Raw genomic sequence first — 23,309 nt, forward strand, 5'->3', positions numbered from 1 at the left:
TCTAAATAGAATCTTGAATAAGAGTCTGTATAAACTTCTATATATATCCCTATATGAGTCTCTGAATAAGAGCTAAATAAAGACTTATATTAGTCTCTACGCAAGTCTCTGCATAAATTCTTATATACATTTCTACATAAATTCTGTACTTAACAGCCTGAGACTTCTTGTATAGACTTGAATATCATTATATTCAAGACAGTAAGTTTCTAAAAGCGAACCATTCATGACAAAGTAGACAGAGAACGAAAAAAATGTGCAGTTAGCCTGGCCAGTATGCCTGTAGCGCCCCCCCTATAATAAACCATCATGCCAGACCTACCCAGTCTACAGACACATTAATCGACAGGCGCCCCCTGTATAACCAGAGTTTTACTATCTTCATACATCCCTGCAGTGCGATTCTGCGTAATTGACGTACAAGGCACTGGAATATTGAGCCTGGTGTTTCGTACATGAACTGCAGGCATCTCGAAGCGGCGCGAAAGCCCGACCTATTGAAGATGAAAGGGGTACCAGGATTGTTGAAACTACACACCTGTTGTATTGACAATCTAATGCTGTCTAAAGAAGTTGTCAAGGAGACATGATAAATTACAATCAAGGTACCTGACAAAAATCCAGGCCATTAATCCTCATCAGCACATTAAAACTTGGAGACGGCGACGGCGACTGCCTGGGTATCACTGTGGCTGATGCTGACGCTGACTTGCTTGACACCAGCCTGCTTGGCGGCTTCAGCTGCAGCACCGTGAAGCTACATCACACGTCAGTAAAGATACTCGGTTATTTGAACAGCGACATGGAAGAACTTACGCTGACAACGGGCGCCCCAGTCGAATCGCTTGAAATCTCAATATCTTTCAGTGGAGCACCTGCGCCCTTGCTACTAACACCCAAGGACTTGAAAACTGCCTCTTTGGCACTCCAACGTCCTGCGAAGGATGACCGAGGAGACGCGGCCTTTTGGCAGTATTCTTGTTCGCTTGCAGTAAAGTTCCGTTCAATGAAAGTTTCATTCTCGATGTTGAAACTTTCAATGTTCTCCACGTCGACGCCGACCTTCGAGTCGTCAGAAGTATTGGCCTTTGCGAGCGACTCGACCACTGTCCTTGTGCTCTCAACTCCTTTGTCGCTGGCCTTTGGAGGCTGGGTAGGAAACTTGAGTTGCGAGGTCTTCTTATCAACAGCAACCCGATAATCAGGGTTGAGGAAGACCTTGCTTTGAAGGTCATCTTCGTAAGGAGCTTTGTCTTTAGCGACGAAGATGCTATTGTTGATCAGGCCATTATGGAAGAAGCGGTATGCCTTCTTTTGTCTGGCCTCTACCTTGGCCTTGTAGGCCTGGTACTGAGCCCGGTCCAATGTAGCGAAGAGGTACTTAGGATGGATACCAATAACCTGTGCACCCTTTTGACCAAAACCGAACGACGTGACAGAGAAGGCTTTGATGCCATCCGTCTGGATGCTGCGGCTCGGGTAAACAATGTGATCGAACTTCTCCATCACCTTGTCCACGTTATCGGCGTTTCGGTTGCCGGGGACCAATCCACTTTCAAGAACCTGTAGACAGCCGTTGAACATCCAGGCGCCAGCAGCGCCCTTAGGGTGTCCAGTGAGGTACTTCTGGAAAATTCCCAGAAGGGCGTTGCCTTTCTTACGACCCAAATGCTTCATCTGCTGGCAAATGACGTCGGATTCGTTCTTGTCGTTGGCAACTGTAGAGGTACCGTGGAAGGAGGCAACGCCGATGTCATCAACGGTGAGACCCCAAGTGGCAAGAGCACCACGGAGAGGAGCAATGCGCGAATCCTGCTTCCAGAAGTTGTTTCCAAAGCTGAATTGAGCATCCCTCTCCTGTCGAACAGCCTCGCGTTCGATGTGCTGAGCCCGCTCCTGCATGTAACTGGAGACGTCGAAAGACTCGGAGGCTTGGGCTTTCATAGCCTCGACTTCTTCCTGAAGGTACAGTAGCTCGGATTCCTGCCATTCCTTGATCTGCTTCTTACGTAGATCAAGCTGCCTGCGGCGATACTTGATGTCTAGCAATGGAGAAGGGAACTTGCCAGGGTTCTCTCGTGCTGTGGTGAGAACTCCTTGCCCGGGAGCGGGAACGGAGCGACCAATCTTGTCAGTAGCCGTGGTCGTCAGCGCAATGATACCGTAGATCGGTACGCCCATATCCAGCGCAAGCTGGGCGCTCATGATGAGCTGCATACCGCAACCCTGGGACTCCATGAACCCAGCACGAGTGGTAGTTGTGGGTCGTGACATTTCTTGTGGGGTGCGGCCGTGGGCAAACTCATCTTCAGCATTGCTGGTAGCCTTCATGTTGGCAAACTCGTAAGACCCTTCTTCCTGGAAGTCATCAAAACCTCCAACAAAGCAGACGCGGGCCTTTCCTTCCACAATCGTCTCATAGCCAATGTCAACGGATTCGACTGCCGTGGCGCAAGCACCCACTGGTGTCTTGATTGGGCCCGTAGAGGACAAGAGTAGCATGTTGACCCAGGCACTCATTGTGTTGATAAAGGATTCCTGCAAAATATCCTTTTGCAGGGGCTTGTCCAGATAGCGATCCTTATACATTCCTCGCAATGCATGGGTACCTCCGATACCAGAACCAATGCAGTTTCCGACTTCGGATAAGTGAACATACTTATAAAACTCGTAAGGATCAGTGATGCCAGCTGAAAGCATTGACTCGGCAGTGCAGACAAGGACGAACAAAGTGACTGGATCAACTTGTTCAATGATATCATCGGGAATGCCGTATCTCTTGGCATCCCACCCAGTAGGAATTTGACCAGCAACCAGACGATCGAACTGAAGGGCCTTCGGGATCAGGAGACTAGCCCCTTTCTTAAGGCGCACGGTGAATTCGCCGGACTCCGGCAATTCGAAAATCTCCACCTTTTCACCGTGTTCACGCTTAAACTCCTCTGCGGTCTCTTTCGATGCTTCAAAAGGATCCAAGTCCTCCTGGATGACGATTTCTTGGAGCAATTGCTTCTTCTTGGGGTCATAGCCCTTGAATAGCTCAGGTTCGATGAGCCGGATACCAGAATGTTCGAGAATGAACTTTTCGTACTTCGGCTTGATATCCTTGTCATCTACAGGCTCTCCGGACTTTGCATCGACCCATCCCGAGTAGGCCTTCCCCTTTAATGGGCCGTTATGATGTTTTATAAGGCCCATGATCCATGCCATCTCCACGCAACCTTCCAGAGAAAACTTGCCATAGGCTTCCATTTCCCAGCGCGTGCGAGAATTACCCCAGGGTCCAACCTCCGAAAAGCCGGTGACGACAACGACCTTGTCCAGGTTAACCATGCCCTTGAGGTTCTCATTGAGCGGTTTCACGTCCTCTTCCCAGGTGGGTAAACTAGGGAACTGGAACTTGATATTGGCACGAGGCTCAGCGATCACCCGTTTATAAAGGACTTCACTGTCCTCGCCATTGACGACCTTATTTTCGATTGCGGTTTCCTTGATCACTGCCTGGCGAACATCGCTTTTCTCCATTATCTCGGTGCGGAGCTTCGTCATGAGGTCTTTCAGGTCAGGAATGAACTGTAGACCACCGTTAAGATCGGCCCAGACAGGGTCCAGTTGGCAAAGATTGACAATCGCAGGCGCCATGAGACCAAGCAAGTTAAAGGCCATCTCTTGCTGGGAGAATGTGCGGACGCCGAGCTTTTCAACCCCTTCAGCAACCATGTTGTTGCCGCTCATTAGACCTGTGCCCCGGGTCCATCCGATAACAGCGCCACAAATGGTAAGGTAATTGTTCCAATTTTCGGAGTACCAGCGGTTGAAAAGCGTCTCCAACCCGAGTTTGGACTCAGAGTAAAGGCCATCATTTCCGAAGGTACCATGGTTAGGGGATAGAGGGAGGATGACCTGAGCTGGACGTGTTTCAAAACCGTTGCTCTGCTTCTGTGTCTTGATGCAGCCCAAGAGCCGAAGGAGATTCGTCAACATAATGCGGTGAGCCAGTTCAGACTTTGAGTCGATAGAGTCGATTTCACGCCCGTTCTCGGGAATTGCGGCAAATGGAACAACGAAGTCCAGGTCCCAGCCAAGCCCTTTCTTGGTGTCGTAAATATAATTTACAAGTGCTTCCACATCTTGCTTGCTACCCTGGTTGAAAGGTACCACAACAAGCTGAGAACCACGAGCACCGTAGCGGGCATACATCGCCTGGTAGTACTCAGTGACCTCCCGTGAGTATCGGCTTGTGGTAACAACGACCTTAGCGCCACCGCTGATCAGACCTTGCAGCACTTCTGCTCCGATAGAGCCAGCACCAGCACCAGTCATCAAAACGTTTTTGCCCTGGAAGGTTAGACCTGCCTGTGCAGCAGATTCCAGTACGTCGAGGTAAGCACCCGTAAGCTTCTTGCTATAATCCCAGCCATGTTCAGACTTCTTTTTGAGATGCAGAAAAGGAATTGTCTCCACTTTGCCCGTGCGGGGACTGCCATTGCGCTTAACACCGTTCCTAGCTGACTTCTTTCCAGAACCATTCTCTTGTGGCATGATTTGGTTTTCATTCATGCTAAGAGCACGGATAACTTCCTTGTACAAGGCATTGAACTGAAGTTGGGAAGACTTAGACAAGCGGTGTTGTCTGCGAATCAACTTGTAGACGCTGCGAAGATCATTCTGCACCTTCGTACGGTTACTGTACTCAGAAATCGGGCCGCCCTCCGCCATCTGCTTGACGTAGTGTTCCAATTTGCGAGCGCTGGCCCGCGGAACCTCTTTGTATCCGACGTTTCCTCTAGCGTCGACCGTCGTCTGAGGCCCTGTAGGCACAGCGACATCCTTGTAAACAGGGGCAACGTCTAGAACTTCATTGCAGTTTTCGATGAGCTGTTGGCCAAGTTCCTTGGCCAGTTGATATGTCTCACCCCTGTCAGTGGGGCAGTTATCAATGTGGTACTGCATGAACTCGAGAAGCAGCGGGTTCGACCGGTTCATGATACGAATGCACTGGCTCACAATTTCACGATCAACAACCTTGAGTCTGCCGAAAATGATGTCGTAGTACATGCTCAGAGCATCCTGGCGCGCCCAATTCCAGGAGGAATCATACACGCGGGCTTTCAGAGGATCGAAAGCTGGCTCGATACCAGAAGCGTAGAAATCGCCATGCTCAGCCTGCCAAAGATCTAGCTGTGCTTGCAAAGTCTTCTGGGACTCTTGTGATGTGATATATGCCTTTTGACCAGCACGTAGATCCATCTTCAAGTAGCGCGCAATGATCTCCAGCTGCTGCTTGAACAATGCCCGCTGATCCTTGGTCAAGGCATCTATCGCTGCCGGGTCCATAAGCATGCCTCCAGCGCCCGCTCCACCATCACCACCAGCTGTAGGGGCCGAAAGGCTGATTCCCGCACTGGCAGCGTATTTGTTGGTGACATCGTCAAGGTAGGATTTGGCCTCGGCCTCGGATCCGATACGAGAGGGCGGCTCCATAGTGAGAGCAAGAAGAAGGACGCCATCTTGACGGCCAGATCCCAAGCCCCATCTCGTCTCTAGGTATTTGCGAACAGCGGTAATATTAAAACCTCCGGGCATTTTTGATGAGACCAGGCGGGCGATGAGGGAGGAAGATTGTTTGCCCAGTTGTCCATTGAAAGTCGCCTGCATAGATGCACCTAGTTCGTCCAAAGGTGTATCCTCTGGTTTCTCGGGAGTTGAACCAAATTCCTTTCCCAAATCTCCCAGGATTTCATTCTGCAGAGTAGATTTACCTGGAAGTATACTAGTTAGCAGCAATTCAATGTGCGAATTGTCAGGCAAGATAGGATATACCTCCAACTAGATCTTTGATAGCTTTACTCAAGGGGACATCCGACAAGCTCTTCTTCAGCTTCTGCGCAACTAGTGTCCTCAAGACGTCCACAGCTGTAACCGGGGCATCCTCGATTGCTGCTGCAGGTCCAGCACTAGGTGGAGCTGCTGTCACTGGAGCTGCCACAGCTGCAGGGGCACTGGCCGCTGGAGGGCTGGCCGCTGCCTCTCCTGGCGAAGCCGCTGCTTCTTCTTCCACGGGATCCACATCGTAATAGATCTCCTTTGCATCCTTATTGTAGCAAAGTATTTGACGCTGCACGGAAGTAGCAGCATCATATGCTTCATATTTAGACGCAAGGGTCCGTCTTGCCATCCCACCCAACGTATCTGCAGGACCAATTTCCACAATACGTTCTGTTCTCTTCTCTGCGAGTATGACATCCTGGGTCTCAATCCATCTTACCGGTGATGCAAACTGGTAGGCCAGAAGTTCAACCAGCAAAGTATGAGCCAGCTCCTGTTCGATTTCGGGCCGCATGTTGGAGGCAAGTTGACAAAACGGCAACGTGTAAAAGCCCAATGGGGTACGTGTATGACGATCAGACAGTTGCGAAGGATGCAATGGGGGCAAAGTTCAACTTTTGAATTGGCTTTGTGAGAGGTGGTCCAGGGACAGTGGCGGCCAGTGCTAAAGATGAAGTGATGGTAGTGAGGTTTAGGGTAAGAGAAAAATAATAATTAAACTGATAATATAGTTGATGGATGGCTGAACAATTTCAATCCTAAGTGAACAGATATCTGTTAGTATAATATAATTTACTGGAAGAACATGTTGGTTATGCTTCTCGTTTCAATCAATCGCACATACAAACAGCCGGTGGGGAAAAAAAAGATGCTGGACAGGGAAGGGAAAAAGTGTTAACGTAGGGTAGGAATTATGAGCACTCACCCCAGCCTAGGACCACTGGCGGTGGGGGGAATTCGCCGATGTCCTGGAACCGAGATGTCCCAAAGAAAAAGCGGATGAAGTTTGGGAACAAAGAAAAATGAAATAAAATAAAATAAAATAATAAACAAAAAAGGAGATTGGGAGATACTATGCACAGGGAAGAAGGCTACAGAGTATGGGTGGATGGGATTTTGACTAAGAACTTTTGGTGAGTGTTGGGGCGGGAGATTACTTTCGTGCGGTACGGAGTACGGAGTATGGGTTACTCCAGTACTCTTAGTAGACACCCATGGAAACAGCCATAACAGGGAGGAAGATCCCCCCCCTCCAGAAAAAAAAAAAAAAAAGGAAAGGAAAGGAAAGGAAAATCGGATTAAAGCACGGTTGAGCTAGACATGCTCGGTAATTTATTCATCTGTACGGAGTAATTTGGATTGGATCATGGGATAGAGAAGTAGGGTACTTAGGTATCCGACTTATCTAGTATCTACCCTGTAAGTAGATAGATACTATCTACGGATAGAGCCACCCGTGACCTGGCTCTCACCATTGCCCAAATGTCCTGTCAGAAATCCAAATTAGGCTATATGGATGGATACAGTTGGGAAATATGTACTCCATCGGACCCTAGACTGACTACATCATATCCACAGGCATACACTAAGCAGGCATCAATTGGAACACATCGAGCATAGTAACTTCTAGTAGTATCTAGTAAGTAGTACCACGGAAGTACTTCAATCTATCTTATATCCGCCATCGAGGTAATCCCATGCTGTCTAGCATCTACATAGATCCTGGGTATTTATCTTCTTCTAGATGCTTGTTTATGAAAAATGGATTTGGTTTGAAATGACTTCACTGGTATAATATTAATTCCAAGGACTATCTCAAGTAACCGTTTCAGAAAAAATCTGAAAGTATCTGGAACGAGGAGGCAGGTTCGGAAAAGATGCAGGTATTACTAGTAGGTAGTAGATAGGTGCATAGGTACTTACTACCACAATCCGTATCCTACTTGTAGTTAGTACTCCATGTTAGCACTACATAGTTGGAGGGCGCCTATGGAAGTACCCGGTAGGTGGTCAGGTATTGTCATATCGAGCCCTAGGCCCAGCCCAACCATTTTGGACCTTTGGGGAGATCCTCCTGCCCACCATACCTAATCCGGTCAGTTCCCATTCAACCAGCCCAAACCTACGGAATTCTGCCTCCGCTCGGCCGGTTCAACAGAGTGTTGTGTGCGGTGCCAGACCTATCTCTGCACGTGTAATAATAAAATATCACCTGGATGTGGTGAACACCTTTTTTTGCCAATTAAGGCCTGGTTCACCCTGTCCACTCCATTCATACCCAGCCCACCTTCTCTTTCTCCTCGTTTGACCCTTGTCCAATCTGTTCTTTATAACTATTTACTGATTTTCATATTGTAATATTTCCCCCTCTAAATCTTGCCCATATTTTCTACCGTCATCTCTCATCTTCGTTGGACGGTGGACCAGCCGATGACTCTCGGCCAGGCTTGATCAAGTATTGTTTGAAAAGACCCATCCTGATAGAACTAGGTAGGCTACCCCCGGAGCAGTCAGATCGTTTTTCGCAATTCTCGCTCGACCCCTCCCCCTGCCGGCAAACCTTGTCCTTTGCTCCGGGTTTCTTCCCCGCAAATATCCTCATGGATAAAGCTTTGCCATTGCAATCCGTCTCCTTTCAATTGCTGTTAAGGATCTTGCATGACACTTACTCGTAACAGAGTCCCTCGATACATCCTCTTTGATAATCACCTCGCGATCCTCTTAGCTTCCAATTGTGCTATCCCAAATCACCACATAGAGATAGAAACGAATCCACGAGATGTACGGAGCGTCCACTGGCCCTCAGACGGGCATTAATACCCCTCGCTCGTCACAGTCATTGAGACCCCTTATTCTCACACATGGGTCACTTGAGTTCTCCTTCCTTGTGCCGACCTCTCTTCATTTCCATGCGTCGCAATTGAAGGATAACTTTACAGCCTCGTTACCACAGCCGACGGACGAGCTCGCTCAAGACGATGAGCCTTCTTCGGTCCCTGAGCTTGTCGCTAGATATATCGGGCATGTTGCATATGAAGTTGAAGAAGGCGAGGATGATGCGCATGGAACATACTTGGAGGTTCTAAAGCTGGCTCTCAACGAATTTGAACGCGCCTTTATGAGGGGCAATGATGTTCATGCTGTTGCTGCCAGTCTTCCTGGAATCACTGCCAAAAAAGTCATGGTTGTAAAGGCTTATTATGCCGGGAGAACAGCCGTTGGCCGTCCCCTTAAACCGTATGACTCCGCCTTGTTCCGAGATGCCTCGGACGAGAAGGCGAGCATTTACTCAGTCTTCGGAGGGCAAGGAAACATCGAGGAGTACTTTGACGAATTGAGAGAAATCTACACCACCTACCCTTCCTTCGTTGATGATCTTATCACCTCTTCTGCCGAATTGCTGCAGGCTCTGTCTCATGAGCCTGAAGCCAACAAGCTCTATCCCAAAGGCTTGGATATTATCCACTGGCTTCAGGATCGCGATTCTCAGCCAGACACTGACTACCTCGTGTCGGCTCCAGTGAGCCTACCGCTGATAGGCTTGGTGCAGTTGGCGCACTTTGTCGTTACCTGCAAGGTTCTGGGCAAAACACCCGGTGAGGTGCTGGAGAGGTTGAGTGGAACTACTGGCCATTCTCAGGGTGTCATAACGGCTGCGGCAATTGCCTCTGCAAGTACCTGGGAGAGCTTCGAGAAGGCTGCCAAGAATGCCTTGACTATGCTTTTCTGGATTGGCCTCCGTAGTCAGCAAGCCTATCCTCGCACATCCATCGCCCCATCTGTCCTCCAGGATTCGATCGAGAACGGAGAAGGTACACCTACGCCTATGCTGTCTATTCGAGACCTTCCGAGATCTGCGGTTCAGGAACACATTGATACTACGAATCAACACCTGCCTGAAGACCGCCACATCTCCATATCGCTAGTCAACAGTGCTCGCAATTTCGTTGTCACTGGACCCCCTCTATCTCTTTACGGTCTTAACTTGCGCTTGCGCAAGGTCAAAGCTCCGACTGGCTTGGATCAAAACCGGGTGCCGTTTACTCAGCGTAAAGTTCGCTTTGTCAACCGTTTTCTTCCTATCACTGCTCCATTTCACAGCCAGTACTTGTACCCAGCATATGACCGAATTTTGGAGGATCTGGAGGACATCGAGATCCCTGCTGAATCCCTTGTCATTCCCGTTTATGACACGAAATCTGGAAGCGATCTGAGCAAGACTGGGGAATCTAACGTCGTTCCAGCACTGGTTCGTATGATCACTCACGACGCTGTTAATTGGGAACAGGCAACTGTCTTCGCGGGTGCAACACATGTTGTTGATTTCGGCCCTGGCGGGATCTCTGGTCTCGGTGTACTTACAAACCGCAACAAGGATGGTACAGGTGTACGTGTTGTCCTCGCTGGGGCTATGGATGGCACCAATGCCGAAGTTGGATACAAGCCTGAGCTGTTTGATCGAGACGAACACTCCGTCAAGTATGCCATTGATTGGGTCAAGGAATATGGACCGCGTCTGGTCAAGAATGCCATTGGGCAAACCTTTGTCGATACCAAGATGAGCCGGTTGCTAGGCATCCCTCCCATCATGGTCGCTGGAATGACACCAACTACAGTCCCATGGGATTTCATTGCTGCAACGATGAATGCAGGCTACCATATTGAACTTGCTGGTGGCGGTTATTACAATGCCAAGTCGATGACAGAGGCCATCAGCAAGATTGAAAAAGCCATTCCACCGGGCCGCGGTATCACAATCAACCTGATCTACGTCAACCCTCGCGCCATGGCGTGGCAAATTCCACTTATTGGAAGATTAAGGGCCGATGGCGTGCCAATTGAAGGTTTGACTATCGGTGCTGGTGTGCCATCTATTGAGGTGGCCAACGAGTACATTGAAACACTTGGCATCAAGCATATTGCCTTCAAGCCAGGTTCCGTTGATGCGATCCAGCAAGTCATCAACGTTGCTAAGGCTAACCCCAAGTTTCCTGTTATTCTGCAATGGACTGGAGGGCGTGGTGGGGGACACCATTCCTTTGAAGACTTCCACCAGCCGATTCTGCAAATGTACAGCCGCATCAGACGCTGTGATAATATTGTGCTGGTCGCCGGCAGTGGTTTCGGCGGTTCCGAGGATACCTATCCTTACCTCTCGGGCACATGGTCTTCCAGCTTCGGTTACCCACCAATGCCTTTTGATGGGTGCCTATTTGGTAGTCGCATGATGATTTCCAAGGAAGCGCATACATCAAAGAACGCCAAGAAGGCCATTGCCGATGCTCCTGGTCTTGACGACAAAGATTGGGAAAAGACATACAAAGGCTCCGCAGGTGGGGTTGTCACTGTGCTTTCAGAGATGGGCGAGCCTATTCACAAGTTGGCTACTAGAGGCGTCCTGTTCTGGCATGAAATGGATCAAAAAATCTTCAAGCTTGATAAGGCAAAGCGTGTTCCTGAGCTCAAGAAGCTCCGGAACTACATCATCCAGAAGCTCAATGATGACTTCCATAAAGTCTGGTTCGGTCGCAATGCATCTGGAGAGACCGTCGACCTGGAAGATATGACTTACACAGAAGTGGTGCACCGCATGGTGGACCTCATGTATGTCAAACATGAGAGTAGATGGATCGATGATTCTCTGAAGAAATTGACCGGTGATTTCATTCGTCGAGTCGAAGAGAGATTCACCACTGCCGAAGGCCAAGCGTCTCTACTACAAAATTATTCTGAGCTTAACACACCGTACCCGGCCATTGACAACATCTTGGCTTCGTATCCGGAAGCTTCTACTCAGTTGATTAATGCTCAAGACGTACAGCACTTCCTGTTGCTCTGCCAACGACGCGGTCAGAAACCAGTTCCATTTGTCCCTTCGCTGGATGAAAACTTCGAGTACTGGTTTAAAAAGGACTCCCTTTGGCAGAGCGAAGACCTCGAGGCAGTTGTGGGCCAGGATGTTGGCAGGACATGTATTCTGCAAGGCCCGATGGCTGCAAAGTTCTCTAATGTCATTGATGAGCCTATCGCGGATATTCTGAACGGTATTCATGACGGTCATATTGAAAGCTTGATCAAGGATGTTTATGGCGGCGAGAATAGCGATATTCCTGTCATCGAATACTTTGGGGGACGTTTCCATCAGGTTGATGATGATTCAGATATTGACGGCCTTACGATTTCGGAAGACACTAACAAGGTCAGCTACCGCTTGTCATCGTCTCCGTCTGCTGACCTGCCTGACCTGGACCGTTGGTTGCGTCTTCTTGCTGGGCCATCATATTCCTGGAGGCATGCCATGTTTTTGGCCGATGTGTTCGTTCAAGACCATCGTTTCCAGACTAATCCTATGAAACGGATTGTTTCTCCGGTTCCTGGTATGTATGTGGAAATCTCGTTTCCGGAAGATCCTTCCAAGACAACCATCATCGTGAGGGAACCTTATCAGTCTGGCAAACTTGTCAAGACGGTTGAGGTGAAGATGAACGAGCAGAGCCAGATAAGTCTCACCATGTATGAAGGAAGAACGGCGGAAGCCGCTGTTGTGCCTCTGTCTTTCTTGTTCACATACCATCCTGACGCAGGCTATGCACCAATCCGTGAGGTCATGGACAGCCGTAACGATCGTATTAAGGAGTTTTACTACCGCGTGTGGTTTGGCAACAAGGATGTTCCGTTTGAAACTCCTACTACCGCAACTTTCAACGGCGGACGTACCACCATCACATCCCAAGCGGTTGCCGACTTCGTCCATGCTGTCGGTAACACTGGCGAAGCTTTTGTTGACCGCCCCGGCAAAGAGGTCTTTGCTCCCATGGATTTCGCTATCGTGGCAGGTTGGCAGGCAATCACTAAGCCCATCTTCCCACGCACGATCGATGGTGACCTGCTGAAGCTGGTTCATCTGTCAAATGGTTTCAAGATGGTTCCTGGAGCCCAACCCCTCAAGGTCGGCGATGTCCTGGATACCACCGCTCAGATCAACTCAGTTATCAACCAAGAGTCTGGGAAAATGGTTGAAGTATGCGGTACGATTGAAAGAGATGGTCAACCCATCATGCATGTCACCAGCCAATTCCTGTACCGTGGAGCATATCTGGACTTTGAGAATACTTTCCAGCGCAAGGATGAAGTACCCATGCAGGTCCACCTTGCTTCTAGCCGAGATGTCGCCATCCTTCGCTCGAAAGAATGGTTCCGAATGGATGAGTCCGAAGTTGAGCTATTGGGTCAGACCTTGACCTTCCGTCTTCAGAGCTTGATTCGATTTAAGAATAAGTCCGTGTTCAGCAATGTGCAGACCATTGGCCAAGTCCTCCTGGAACTACCCACCAAGGAGATCATCCAAGTGGCCTCTGTGGACTATGAAGCTGGCACTTCTCATGGAAACCCGGTGATCGACTACCTCCAACGGAATGGAACATCTATTGAGCAGCCTGTCTATTTCGAAAACCCCATCCCCCTTAGCGGCAAGACGGCATTAGAATTGCGCGCTCCTGCCTCCAATGAGACGTACGCTCGGGTTTCTGGCGATTATAATCCGATTCATGTGTCTCGCGTCTTCTCAAGCTACGCCAACCTACCCGGTACCATCACTCATGGAATGTACACAAGCGCTGCCGTTCGCAGCTACGTCGAAACTTGGGCAGCTGAAAACAATGTTGGCCGCGTCCGAGGCTTCCATGTGTCGTTGGTCGGCATGGTTTTGCCCAATGATGTCATTACTGTCAAGTTGCAGCACGTTGGTATGATCGCCGGTCGTAAGATTATCAAGGTCGAGGCTATCAACAAAGACACCGAAGATAAAGTCCTCCTGGGTGAAGCTGAGGTGGAACAGCCCGTCACGTCATATGTCTTCACCGGTCAGGGATCCCAGGAGCAGGGCATGGGCATGGAACTTTACGCGAGCAGTCCAGTTGCCAGGGAGGTTTGGGATCGGGCAGACCGCCATTTCATTGAGAATTACGGTCTCTCAATCATTGACATTGTGAAGAACAATCCCAAGGAGCTGACCGTCTATTTTGGCGGTCCACGTGGAAAGGCTATCCGGCAGAACTACATGTCAATGACCTTTGAAACTGTCAATGCAGATGGGACCATCAAATCAGAGAAGATATTCAAAGAGATTGACGAGAACACGGCATCTTATACTTACCGTTCGCCATCTGGACTTCTTTCTGCAACCCAGTTCACACAGCCGGCTCTAACATTGATGGAGAAGGCAAGCTTTGAGGACATGCGCTCTAAGGGTCTGGTCCAGAGAGACAGCAGCTTTGCGGGTCACTCACTGGGTGAGTATTCAGCACTTGCAGCACTTGCCGACGTCATGCCCATCGAAAGCTTGGTTTCCGTTGTTTTCTATCGTGGTTTGACAATGCAGGTTGCTGTGGAGCGAGACGAGCAGGGTCGCTCGAACTACTCTATGTGTGCTGTCAACCCCAGCCGTATCTCGAAGACCTTCAATGAACAAGCCCTACAGTATGTGGTTGAGGTTATTTCTGAGCAAACGGGCTGGCTACTGGAGATTGTCAACTATAACGTTGCAAACATGCAATATGTTGCCGCTGGTGATGTGAGTGCTTGCATCATTATTTAGTTACCGCGCGTCCTGTGCTAATCTTGTTGTAGCTCCGGGCACTTGACTGCCTTACGAATTTGCTCAACTATCTCAAAGCTCAAAACATTGACATCCCCGCGCTCATGCAAAGCATGTCCTTGGACGATGTCAAGGCACACCTCGTCAATATCATCCAGGAGTGTGTTAAACAAACAGAGTCGAAACCTAGGCCAATTTCTCTTGAACGTGGCTTCGCCACCATTCCTCTGAGAGGAATCGATGTGCCTTTCCACAGCACCTTTCTTCGTTCTGGTGTCAAGCCTTTCCGCTCATTCTTATTGAAGAAGATCAACAAGACCACCATTGACCCCAGTAAATTGGTCGGCAAATACATTCCGAACGTCACAGCTAGACCGTTCGAGATCACAAAGGAGTACTTCGAGGATGTTTACAGACTGACCAACTCCCCTAGAATTGCGCACATTCTAGCAAACTGGGAAAAGTATGAGGAAGGCGGGGAAGGCTCACGCCCTACTGGGGCCACTAGTGTCTAGGACTAGATTTTTCAGTATATATGGTGACCCTGTCGTCTCTGTTCTTGTTTTAAAAATTCGAGTTGCCTTGTTCTAGCGCTGGTGTTTAGAAACCCTTCAATCTTACTGTTCAATCGGTCGAGCCTTTAGCTATTGGTGTAGAAGTGCGGATATCAATTAGACTCGCAGGAAGAGTGGAAAGAGTAAGGGAGACAAGGTAAACATAGATTATAAGTGAAAACTAGACAGCTTTCATTGCTTACTTCAGAAATTTACCTCTGGGTGGGCAAGCGGCCTTATGAATGTGTAAATGCATTTTCATTTGCTTCCTGATCTAGTAAAAGCGTGGCGTACAAGTTCAGCGGCTGCTAGTCCAGCCTAGAGAAAATCGATTATAACAGAGCCGCTGCAAAAGCTGCTCTAGGCTTCCATTACTTGCTCGTATCTATTCAACGATTGCTGCAAGACATGTGTAGCATATAACCCTGTTTGATGGGGCGTCACATAGATAGGATCATGGCCCCTTCAGTGAACCAGGTCGTAAAAGCCGATCCTCTTTCCCGTAAACTCCCACGTCTTTGACGATAGCGATAAACCTTCGGTGGTTCTCTTTGGATTCCCCGATACGAGGACGGAAGATTTTTAGCAAGTCGCTACTTAAGATACCGGATTGCGGGATGGCGGCATGAATTTCCGCGGGTGTCGGGAAGCTTTGGGTATTACTAGATGGCCCTGGTGTCGAAATGCGCGTCGGACCTATATGTGTACGGTCAATCAGTAAGCCGATTTGTAGACCATTGGGGGCATCACAATATAATCGAGCAACTTACCTCTCAATGACTCTGGACTGCTAGCACGACTTCCTGAGAAGCTCTTGCTACCCAGGGGAACCGGGCTTCCAGCCCTAGATCCTTGAGGTGTCACACTCTGGGATGCTACGGAGGGAGGATTGAGTTTCAATTTCTTGGTCTTCCCACTTTCGCTCATCTCCCCTCCTGATCCTGCACCACCGTCAACATCACTGATAGATCCCGCACCTCCCCCTAGCATATTCCTAACGCGCTTTTTGCTGACCTAGGCTGAATAAGTGACTAGAGCAGATCCAAAATGAGTTAAAGTAAGCTTACTGGCAACGATGATGACGCGTTTGGAGACATGGGTCGAGAAGATGGCTGGGGTGTAGGCTGGGAAGATGGGTGCTTGCTCTTCCCCTTCTTACGAGAAGTATCTGTCCCACTTGCATCAGACGGAGATCCAAGCCGCTTCCGAGGTGCTGTGGCGGTTCCTTTCTTCAACAAATCCGTATGTCTTGAGCGACCTGATGGCGTAAGGTTACCCTTAGAGGGCTCTTTCTTGCTCTTGTCCTCTTCGACTTTTACCTCTTCCTCCTCCTTCGGCCGTTCAGCATCACTTTCATCCGAGCTCTGTTGATGAATATCTGATCAGCGATGGCTGCTATACATGGGCGCATAGACACAGAAAACCGAAAGAAGGTGGAAAGTTTCAGAAAACATACCTCGTCATCGGAATAAGGATTCGCATCCGAGCCACTGCTATAGTCGAAGTTCTTTTCTCTCTTCTGAAGGGCCTTTCGTACTTTCTTTCCGAGCACCCGACGGGCTTCTTTTTCTCTTTTCTCTCTTATTTCCTCCTCTTCATAGTCCTTTTCCATTTTCAGATCGAACACATTCGCCTTCAGCTGGTCTTTCTTGATTCGCTTTTCAGCCGCTTTTGCTTCCTCGTCCTCGTTGAAAAGATCATCGTGCTCCTCGTCGTCCGCAAACCTATCCTCTTCGAAGTCCATCTCGTCTCCTTCTAACCCTTCAACTCCGCCTGGAGTACCCTGTTTGCCGGCGTACACTTTTTGCTGCTTAGCAAACTGCTCAAGCTCCTTCCGCTGAGCCAATTCTTGCTGCTTCTCCATGAACCACCGTGGGTCTTTGACCTTTTTAGCCATGAATCTTTCGGCCTCTTCTATGGTCAAGGCCTTGAATTGGTTCTTCGCACTGAAGCGATACCACTTTTCCACTGGAATCATTCTCATTCTCCCTGTATTCTCAAGCACAAATACCGCATGCGTCTCTGACAAGGCGGCTTCGTAATTTCCCACCCAGATATTCTTGTTGTCAAAATCCTCCAAGTGCCATGGTAGGGCCTCCTCGTACTTGATCCGAGTCCTGGCTATCTCTTCGGGTGTCATGTCCGTCTTAGCCACCTGCTGAGTTTTCTGCTTAGGTGCGTTATGTCTTTTCGGCGCCGATCCGACAGAGGGGGCTATTTGAGCCATGTTTTCCGCACGCTCTTTTTCGCGAGCTGCCTTCCTCGCCTCAAGTTCCTCCCGTTCAAGTTCATCCATCTGAGTGCTTTGTTCGAAACCGTGTTTTGAATTGAATTGGCCTCTTTCAACATGTGATTCATGCGACCGTGCTCGTGGATCTCGGCGCTGGAGTCTAACGGGACGAGTAAATTGAGATTCATCGCGAGGATCAACAGATTTCTTAGACGTGAACCTTGCAATATGATGCTTCAGGCCTTCGCGCAATGCTCGTCTTGTAGTCACAATAGGGTAATCAACATAATTTTCGGACAACAATGGGCCACTGAATCCGTTCGTCGCGAAATCATGCCTTGGATGCGCAGGTCCAGTTCTCTCGGGCCGATTCCCGGAGAGTACATTGGAAGTGACGGGCCTGGAGGATGGCAATCTTGATGCGCTATTTGCCGCTGATGTTGGGATCGGAGGTTTCACTGCCGGTCTTCTCTTCGGTCGCACGAGAGGATCCGCCACTTTTGGGCGACGAATCCTCAAAGGCGGGGGACCATTTGACCCCGTTGGGGCCTGCAGTGGTTGGTCATTCGTAGGGGTGGTCATGATAGCCGCTTAGTGTTTGTCGTTTGAGATCCTGGGAGACCTTCTCAAGACTCAAGAGGGAATTTATGAAAAGACGCTCAGATCTTTTTTGAAACACATGAGTGACTTCGATCCATAGACCAGTGACAAACACCGTGTAGAGGTCAGAGGTGACGGCTGAAGTGAGGCGGAGATGAACGAGGTGAGAGGATGGTGATTATGTAAGGAAGCCATCATAACGTAATCGGACACCGAGCCGGCGGCGGTCTGCCGCCGCCTCGCTGACTGCCTCGCTGGCCGCTTCCTAAGGCTATTCAGCCACCAAGAAAAGGCTGTATACATCAATTCTTGTTGTTTTCATGAGGGCATTTTAAACGATTGTGTCCTTCACTTCCACATATACTGCAGCGGGCTGGCCGGCGTGCCCTGGCCGGCCTTGGTGCTGCGGCCTGAATTGCTTCATTTTCTCGCATCTGAGCTATATTAAAGCCCTCTTGGCCTGTCAAAGTGCCTCCCTGCTGTATATAACGACGTGAGGCCTTTCCCTTTTCTTTTTTACTTGCTTGTATAGACTGGAATTGCTTAACTTGTTGTTGAAGCAGGACTGTGTTCTGCATAGACTGTTCCGCAGCCTTAATCATCTTTTTAATAACTTTGTGTGAAATTATTGATGCTAGGCCTTGATCTGCAAGTTCTTGTATTTCTTGTCTCTGTTTTCTGAGTTTATATAAATTTGCAAGCGTTTTTCCAAGATAGAAAGACTGATTAGAATGCGAGGATGTTAGCGGAGTTAGTGTTTTTAATTGAATCTGTAGCATTAAAAGCACCTTTTGAGGATTTAAAGGAACGAGGCCGGTGGCACGGAATCTACTGAGTATATTGATATTAGAGAAGGCCTTGGCGTGGACACTGATATAACTGTAAGAAATCAAGTTTAGTAATTGATTCTTCTCTATAATAAATAGTCTCAGATACACGCTGGCTATATAACTTTTTTAATGGTCTAAAACAAGTGATGTTAAGTGGCTGCAGTTTATGGGATGAGTGGGCAGGCATATATAAAGGAATAATTTTCCGTGCTGTACAGAACTGATCAAACTGCTGAGTTGCATGACTGCTATGACTGTTAAGAATCAATATATGATACTCGCCAACAGTTTTTGAAGCCGTATACTGGTTAAACACGTTCTGAAGCCAGTCAAAACCAAGCTTATTAATAGTCCAGCCATTCTTGCTGATACTCAGATAATATGATCTTGGACAGACTTTGTATTATGTTGATTGATGATTCTATACTGTAAAGATAATCTGCAGTGGCAGAACTGTTTTTAAGGCTGATATTATAATAATTAAAGTCACTTATTCGCAGTTTCTTAGCTATATACACTTTGCACGTGATTTTTATATTTCTAAGCCACAGATTATACAAGCAGTTAAAGTAACTCCTATCTGAAATCTAATCTCATCCATATTCCATATATCTTTATCAAGAATATTATATCTTTAGACTGTATTATGAATGAGGTCGAACCATCTCTGAATAAGATAAGGATCCTTATATTTAGCATGTTGATAATCATACTTTGATATGAATTTAGATATTAGTTCCGGATGATGTTTAATATAACAAGTAATCTAACATTCTAATATAATACTGTGTTGATTTGGCTTTAACTTTACTTGATATAGCAGCTAGACGGAGAATTAAATATCACAGATTTTAAGAGACAGTCTACGGTAAGCCATAATAAGAAGCCACTGCTTTAACGTGTTTTTCTTAATTATAGATAGCTTTCTACTATTGGCATCTTTTTCTATATGTGATTTAATGCTATTTAAACAATCTTTAAAAGTGCTTATCTTGATGTCAAACGCGGCAGCGCAGGCAACCTTTGTAGAGAACTTCCCACTCTTAAAGACTTTAACGGCGAGATTTAAGCGTTCATTTATATCAGCTATATTGATATACGAAAAGAAATATTAAAGAAATCACGATATATCGCGAATAGGGCAATTTGGAAGAGTTCTTCGACTTCAAGATGTTGAGGGTGCAAGACGCGGCTCGGTGTCGCGCCGGCTCGGTGTCCGATTACGTTAGCAGTAACGTAATCCACAAGCGAGTGGGCCGCACAAGCGAGTGGGCCGGCGCGCCCGGCCAAACATGCCTCCATGAAAAGATGAAGCTTATATAGTCCACTATATCAACAAAATAACGTGTTTAACTGGTGTTTTGACGTGTTGGACATCTTGTTCTTATATGCCCAATTGTTCCACACTCGCTGCAGCGAGATGGTGCCCGGCGGCGAGGCTGTTCCTCGCCTGTAGCTGATTCTACAAGCTGACTTCCAACTTAATCAGCCTCACAAGTCTGTTTGAACGCGATTTTAGCCTCTTCAACAGTGAGGCCGTTAAGGCCGGCCATTTAGCGATAAGACCTCTTCTTCTTAGTGTTTTGCCTCTCTAATCCAGCCCGTAATTCGTCGACTTTCTGCTCAAGCAAAGTAGCCCAGTTAAAGGCGATTTCGCATCCTTTTATAACATAGAATAACACTGCTTTCATCTGTGAAGATGGGCTAATTGTACGTTCACGAAGAAGCCTTTTAATAGTAGTTTCATGCCTCCGCAACTGCCTTGTATTCTTAGATATTTTTAGCACTGTTAATATAGTAGAAATACTACCGGTTAGAGTAGGCTCATGGAGCTATATAACCAGCCTATCAAGAACCTCATCTGGCTAGAATGGAACCAATCCTGAAGCCTTAAAGACGTTATATATAGTTAATTCTTTAAAAGTAAGAGAATATATATCTAGAAATATATCCAAGAAATCAATCTTATTAATATAGTGGGTGCTCTGGTAAATCAGCTGTTTTATTAAACTTCTATATACTTATTTTAATAGTATAAAGTAAGCAATATTAAGTAGTTAATAAAGATATGAAGAATGCGGAGGCATGCAGATAAGATTAATATTATTTTAGCTATATATATTATCAAATTCCGGAGTCAAATGGGAGTCGTGTCTGTCAAGAATTAGAAAACTATATTGTCTAATCCGTCAGTCCTTAGTAGAAGGAATAAAGTGTTCACGAAGCCAATGTAAACCAATCTTATTAAAAGTCTAATTATTTAGTGATAGATTAATATACTAATCAGATAAAATAAGGTCTTGATATCATATCCTTATATGAATCTTTCTCTTAAGAATTAAGTACAGCATCAACACCACACCGGCGGTGTTGATATATTTAATTAAGATCACCCATTCGCGGTTATCAGGCTGTATAAAAAATGGTTTACTTATATAATCAGATCTTGTGATTACACGCGCTGTAATCACTATACCCATAACAAAGCCTGTTTCATCAAAGTTCCAGATATCTTCATTGAGAATACCGTATTTCTTTCTTACGGCTTTAATCCGATCGAACCACTCACCTAAGAGCTTGGAATCTTCATATTTCGCACGTTAGATATGATATCTTTGAAAGAATTGACTCTTTAAAGCCGGTGTACGCTTAACAAAGTTATATACCCAGTTTTCGCCGACAGAGACTGCGGAATTCGAGGCATGTTTTTGAAGAATAGATGCTATATTCTGAACATATGACGGCCGAGGATGAAGCCCACGCTTAACAAGTAAGAGTATCCAGTCCTTTAAAGCCTCTTCTTCAAGGAGAGTCAGTTTCATAGACTTGACACGTATATCTGAACGTGATTTGACTCCTTTAATACATCGTTGCAGAGTTGAACACGGAACATTGTAAGCGCTCGCAGCTTCGTTTATATGCAAAATTCTGCTACTTTGAATAGCCTCAACAGCTAGGCAGATACGGCCTTCTTGTTCCACCAAAGATTTTGACGATTGAGGCATGTCTGGTGGAGTTGTTGGTGGTTGAATAGCTTCAAGTTGAAGAACGCGAGAATAACGCGCGCGCCGGCCCACTCGCTTGTGCGGCCCACTCGCTTGTGGATTACGTTAGTCGATGGTCACCGCCTGATTACGCGGATAGGCCCCAACCAAGCCAACATCTTGTTTACATGGCACTGCCACTAAAATAGTGGTATTCTATCACTCCACCTGTTTCAGTATGGTGAAGCACATTCAAGATAATGAGGTTCTTAACATTCTTGAGATGATTCAGGTGTAGTTAGGGTAATTAAGATAATTAAGGTAATTAAGGTAATTAAGGTAATTAAGGTAATTAAGGTAATTAAGGTAATTAAGGTAATTAAGGTAATTAAGGTAATTAAGGTAATTAAGGTAATTAAGGTAATTAGAGATCTTTAAAACTTTCTTTATATTAGTAAGTATATTAGATACGTACTTAAGATTGCCTATAAAGTGTAAAGTGCAGAGTGTAGAGTATTAAAAGAGTCTCGGGAATTCATTAAAGTAAGCTTAGCACGGCTAGTCATACCAAGAACATTCTTAATTGTCTGTACGGCAACTGAACATATCTGGAATTATGGAAATAGATGACTGTCTGGTGCAAGCCATGAGATAGTCTGTGGCTTAGTGCTTTTGTAGCAAGTCCAGGTCTTATTCTTTCTATAGGATGTACATCTTTTTCTTGATGAGGTCTGTATAATTTATCGGGTAGGTGTCAAACCCTAGGATCGCTTCTCCCTGTTCCTGTTAGCTTAGCTCCCGTTCTGATACGTACCTTGTGAACTGAATCAAAGGTAGTCAGGTTGTTGACTATCTAAAGGTGACTTGATCTGAACAGAAGAAGAGAAGTAAGGCCAGATAGTGCCGCGCAGCTATCCGTAAGTAAGTGCGGACGAGTGTTGTCGCTAAGCTTTACCAAAATATATGGTTACTTAAAGATAATTGGATTAAGCACAAAGAACAGAACTAGCTAAGTACATGAAAAAATGTCCTTATATCCTATTCTCTGTATACCATTTCGTATATCATTCAGAGTAGATCGAGGGTCAATCCAGTCATGTTCCTGGATTCCATATACTATATCATATATCCTCAATGGTAGATCTGATGGTAGATAGTCACGTGACACAGCGTTGCCTCAGATATTACCCTAACCGGGATCTTACTTAATAAGAGTTGCTGGCTGCCTGAGTCCTTCCTGATCATTACCTTTCTGCCTGATAAGTCTGCTTCTGCTAGTAACCTGGCTAGCAGGGGTCTGTAACATCACTCCCCCTCCTTCAAGGTTTCTTGTTCTCAAGAGACATAAAGATGCGTGTCCCTCCTGTGTTGGTTGAGTTTTTCTCAATTTTTCTTTTTTTATGATGGTTCATCATATCTTGTTGTTGCACTAATCATAATCAGGTAAAGAAACGCATTCATCAGTCTAATAAGATTTGTGATAATGGTTTCATTACTGAAAGTTTCTGCAAATATTGTTTTCTGAGAGGCATTTCTTATATTATAGATTTAAAGAGCCGAAATTGTGCTGCCTATACTCATTATAGCTGAAAATATGAAAAATGATTTTACAGTGATAGGGAATAGAATAATTTAAAACATAATTAATCAGATATGCAAAACGAACTCACTGAGGCCCTTGCTGAA

The 23,309-nt window shown here is 46.7% G+C and overlaps 3 protein-coding genes across 3 annotated transcripts; 1 reads left to right on the forward strand and 2 right to left on the reverse strand.

Moving 5' to 3' along the window:
- Nucleotides 1–646: 646 nt before the first annotated feature.
- BO94DRAFT_453151 (trifunctional fatty acid synthase subunit FAS2) lies at nt 647–6,343 on the reverse strand (the record flags this gene model as incomplete). The annotated part of the gene is made up of 3 exons (XM_025607554.1): nt 647–757; nt 817–5,762; nt 5,824–6,343. 3 exons carry the CDS (start codon nt 6,341–6,343, stop codon nt 647–649), a joined length of 5,577 nt encoding a protein of 1,858 aa, XP_025473555.1.
- Nucleotides 6,344–8,507: 2,164 nt separating this feature from the next.
- Nucleotides 8,508–15,214, forward strand: BO94DRAFT_530154 (tetrafunctional fatty acid synthase subunit FAS1). The gene is made up of 2 exons (XM_025610625.1): nt 8,508–14,401; nt 14,458–15,214. The coding sequence occupies exons 1-2, from the start codon at nt 8,609–8,611 to the stop codon at nt 14,938–14,940; spliced, it is 6,276 nt and encodes a 2,091-aa protein (XP_025473556.1). The 5' UTR covers nt 8,508–8,608; the 3' UTR covers nt 14,941–15,214.
- Nucleotides 15,215–15,225: 11 nt separating this feature from the next.
- BO94DRAFT_506341 (transcription factor IIF subunit TFG1) lies at nt 15,226–17,941 on the reverse strand. Its single transcript, XM_025609570.1, has 4 exons — nt 16,436–17,941; nt 16,047–16,343; nt 15,750–15,993; nt 15,226–15,675 (listed from the first exon to the last, which is right to left on the reverse strand). The coding sequence occupies exons 1-4, from the start codon at nt 17,789–17,791 to the stop codon at nt 15,434–15,436; spliced, it is 2,139 nt and encodes a 712-aa protein (XP_025473557.1). The 5' UTR covers nt 17,792–17,941; the 3' UTR covers nt 15,226–15,433.
- Nucleotides 17,942–23,309: the final 5,368 nt, after the last annotated feature.

The sequence above is a fragment of the Aspergillus sclerotioniger genome, assembly GCF_003184525.1.
Source record: "Aspergillus sclerotioniger CBS 115572 chromosome Unknown BO94scaffold_1, whole genome shotgun sequence".
Classification (NCBI taxonomy): domain Eukaryota; kingdom Fungi; phylum Ascomycota; class Eurotiomycetes; order Eurotiales; family Aspergillaceae; genus Aspergillus; species Aspergillus sclerotioniger.

Excerpts from the sequence above, each read along its gene's own strand:
- BO94DRAFT_530154 (XM_025610625.1), top strand. The coding sequence starts at position 8,609 with ATGTACGGAGCGTCCACTGGCCCTCAGACGGGCATTAATACCCCTCGC. Across the intron at positions 14,402-14,457 it reads AATATGTTGCCGCTGGTGAT|CTCCGGGCACTTGACTGCCT; the intron begins GTGAGTGCTTGC and ends ATCTTGTTGTAG.
- BO94DRAFT_506341 (XM_025609570.1), bottom strand. The coding sequence starts at position 17,791 with ATGACCACCCCTACGAATGACCAACCACTGCAGGCCCCAACGGGGTCA. Across the intron at positions 15,994-16,046 it reads ACGCGTCATCATCGTTGCCA|GTCAGCAAAAAGCGCGTTAG; the intron begins GTAAGCTTACTT and ends TATTCAGCCTAG. Across the intron at positions 15,676-15,749 it reads CAGTCCAGAGTCATTGAGAG|GTCCGACGCGCATTTCGACA; the intron begins GTAAGTTGCTCG and ends GTACACATATAG.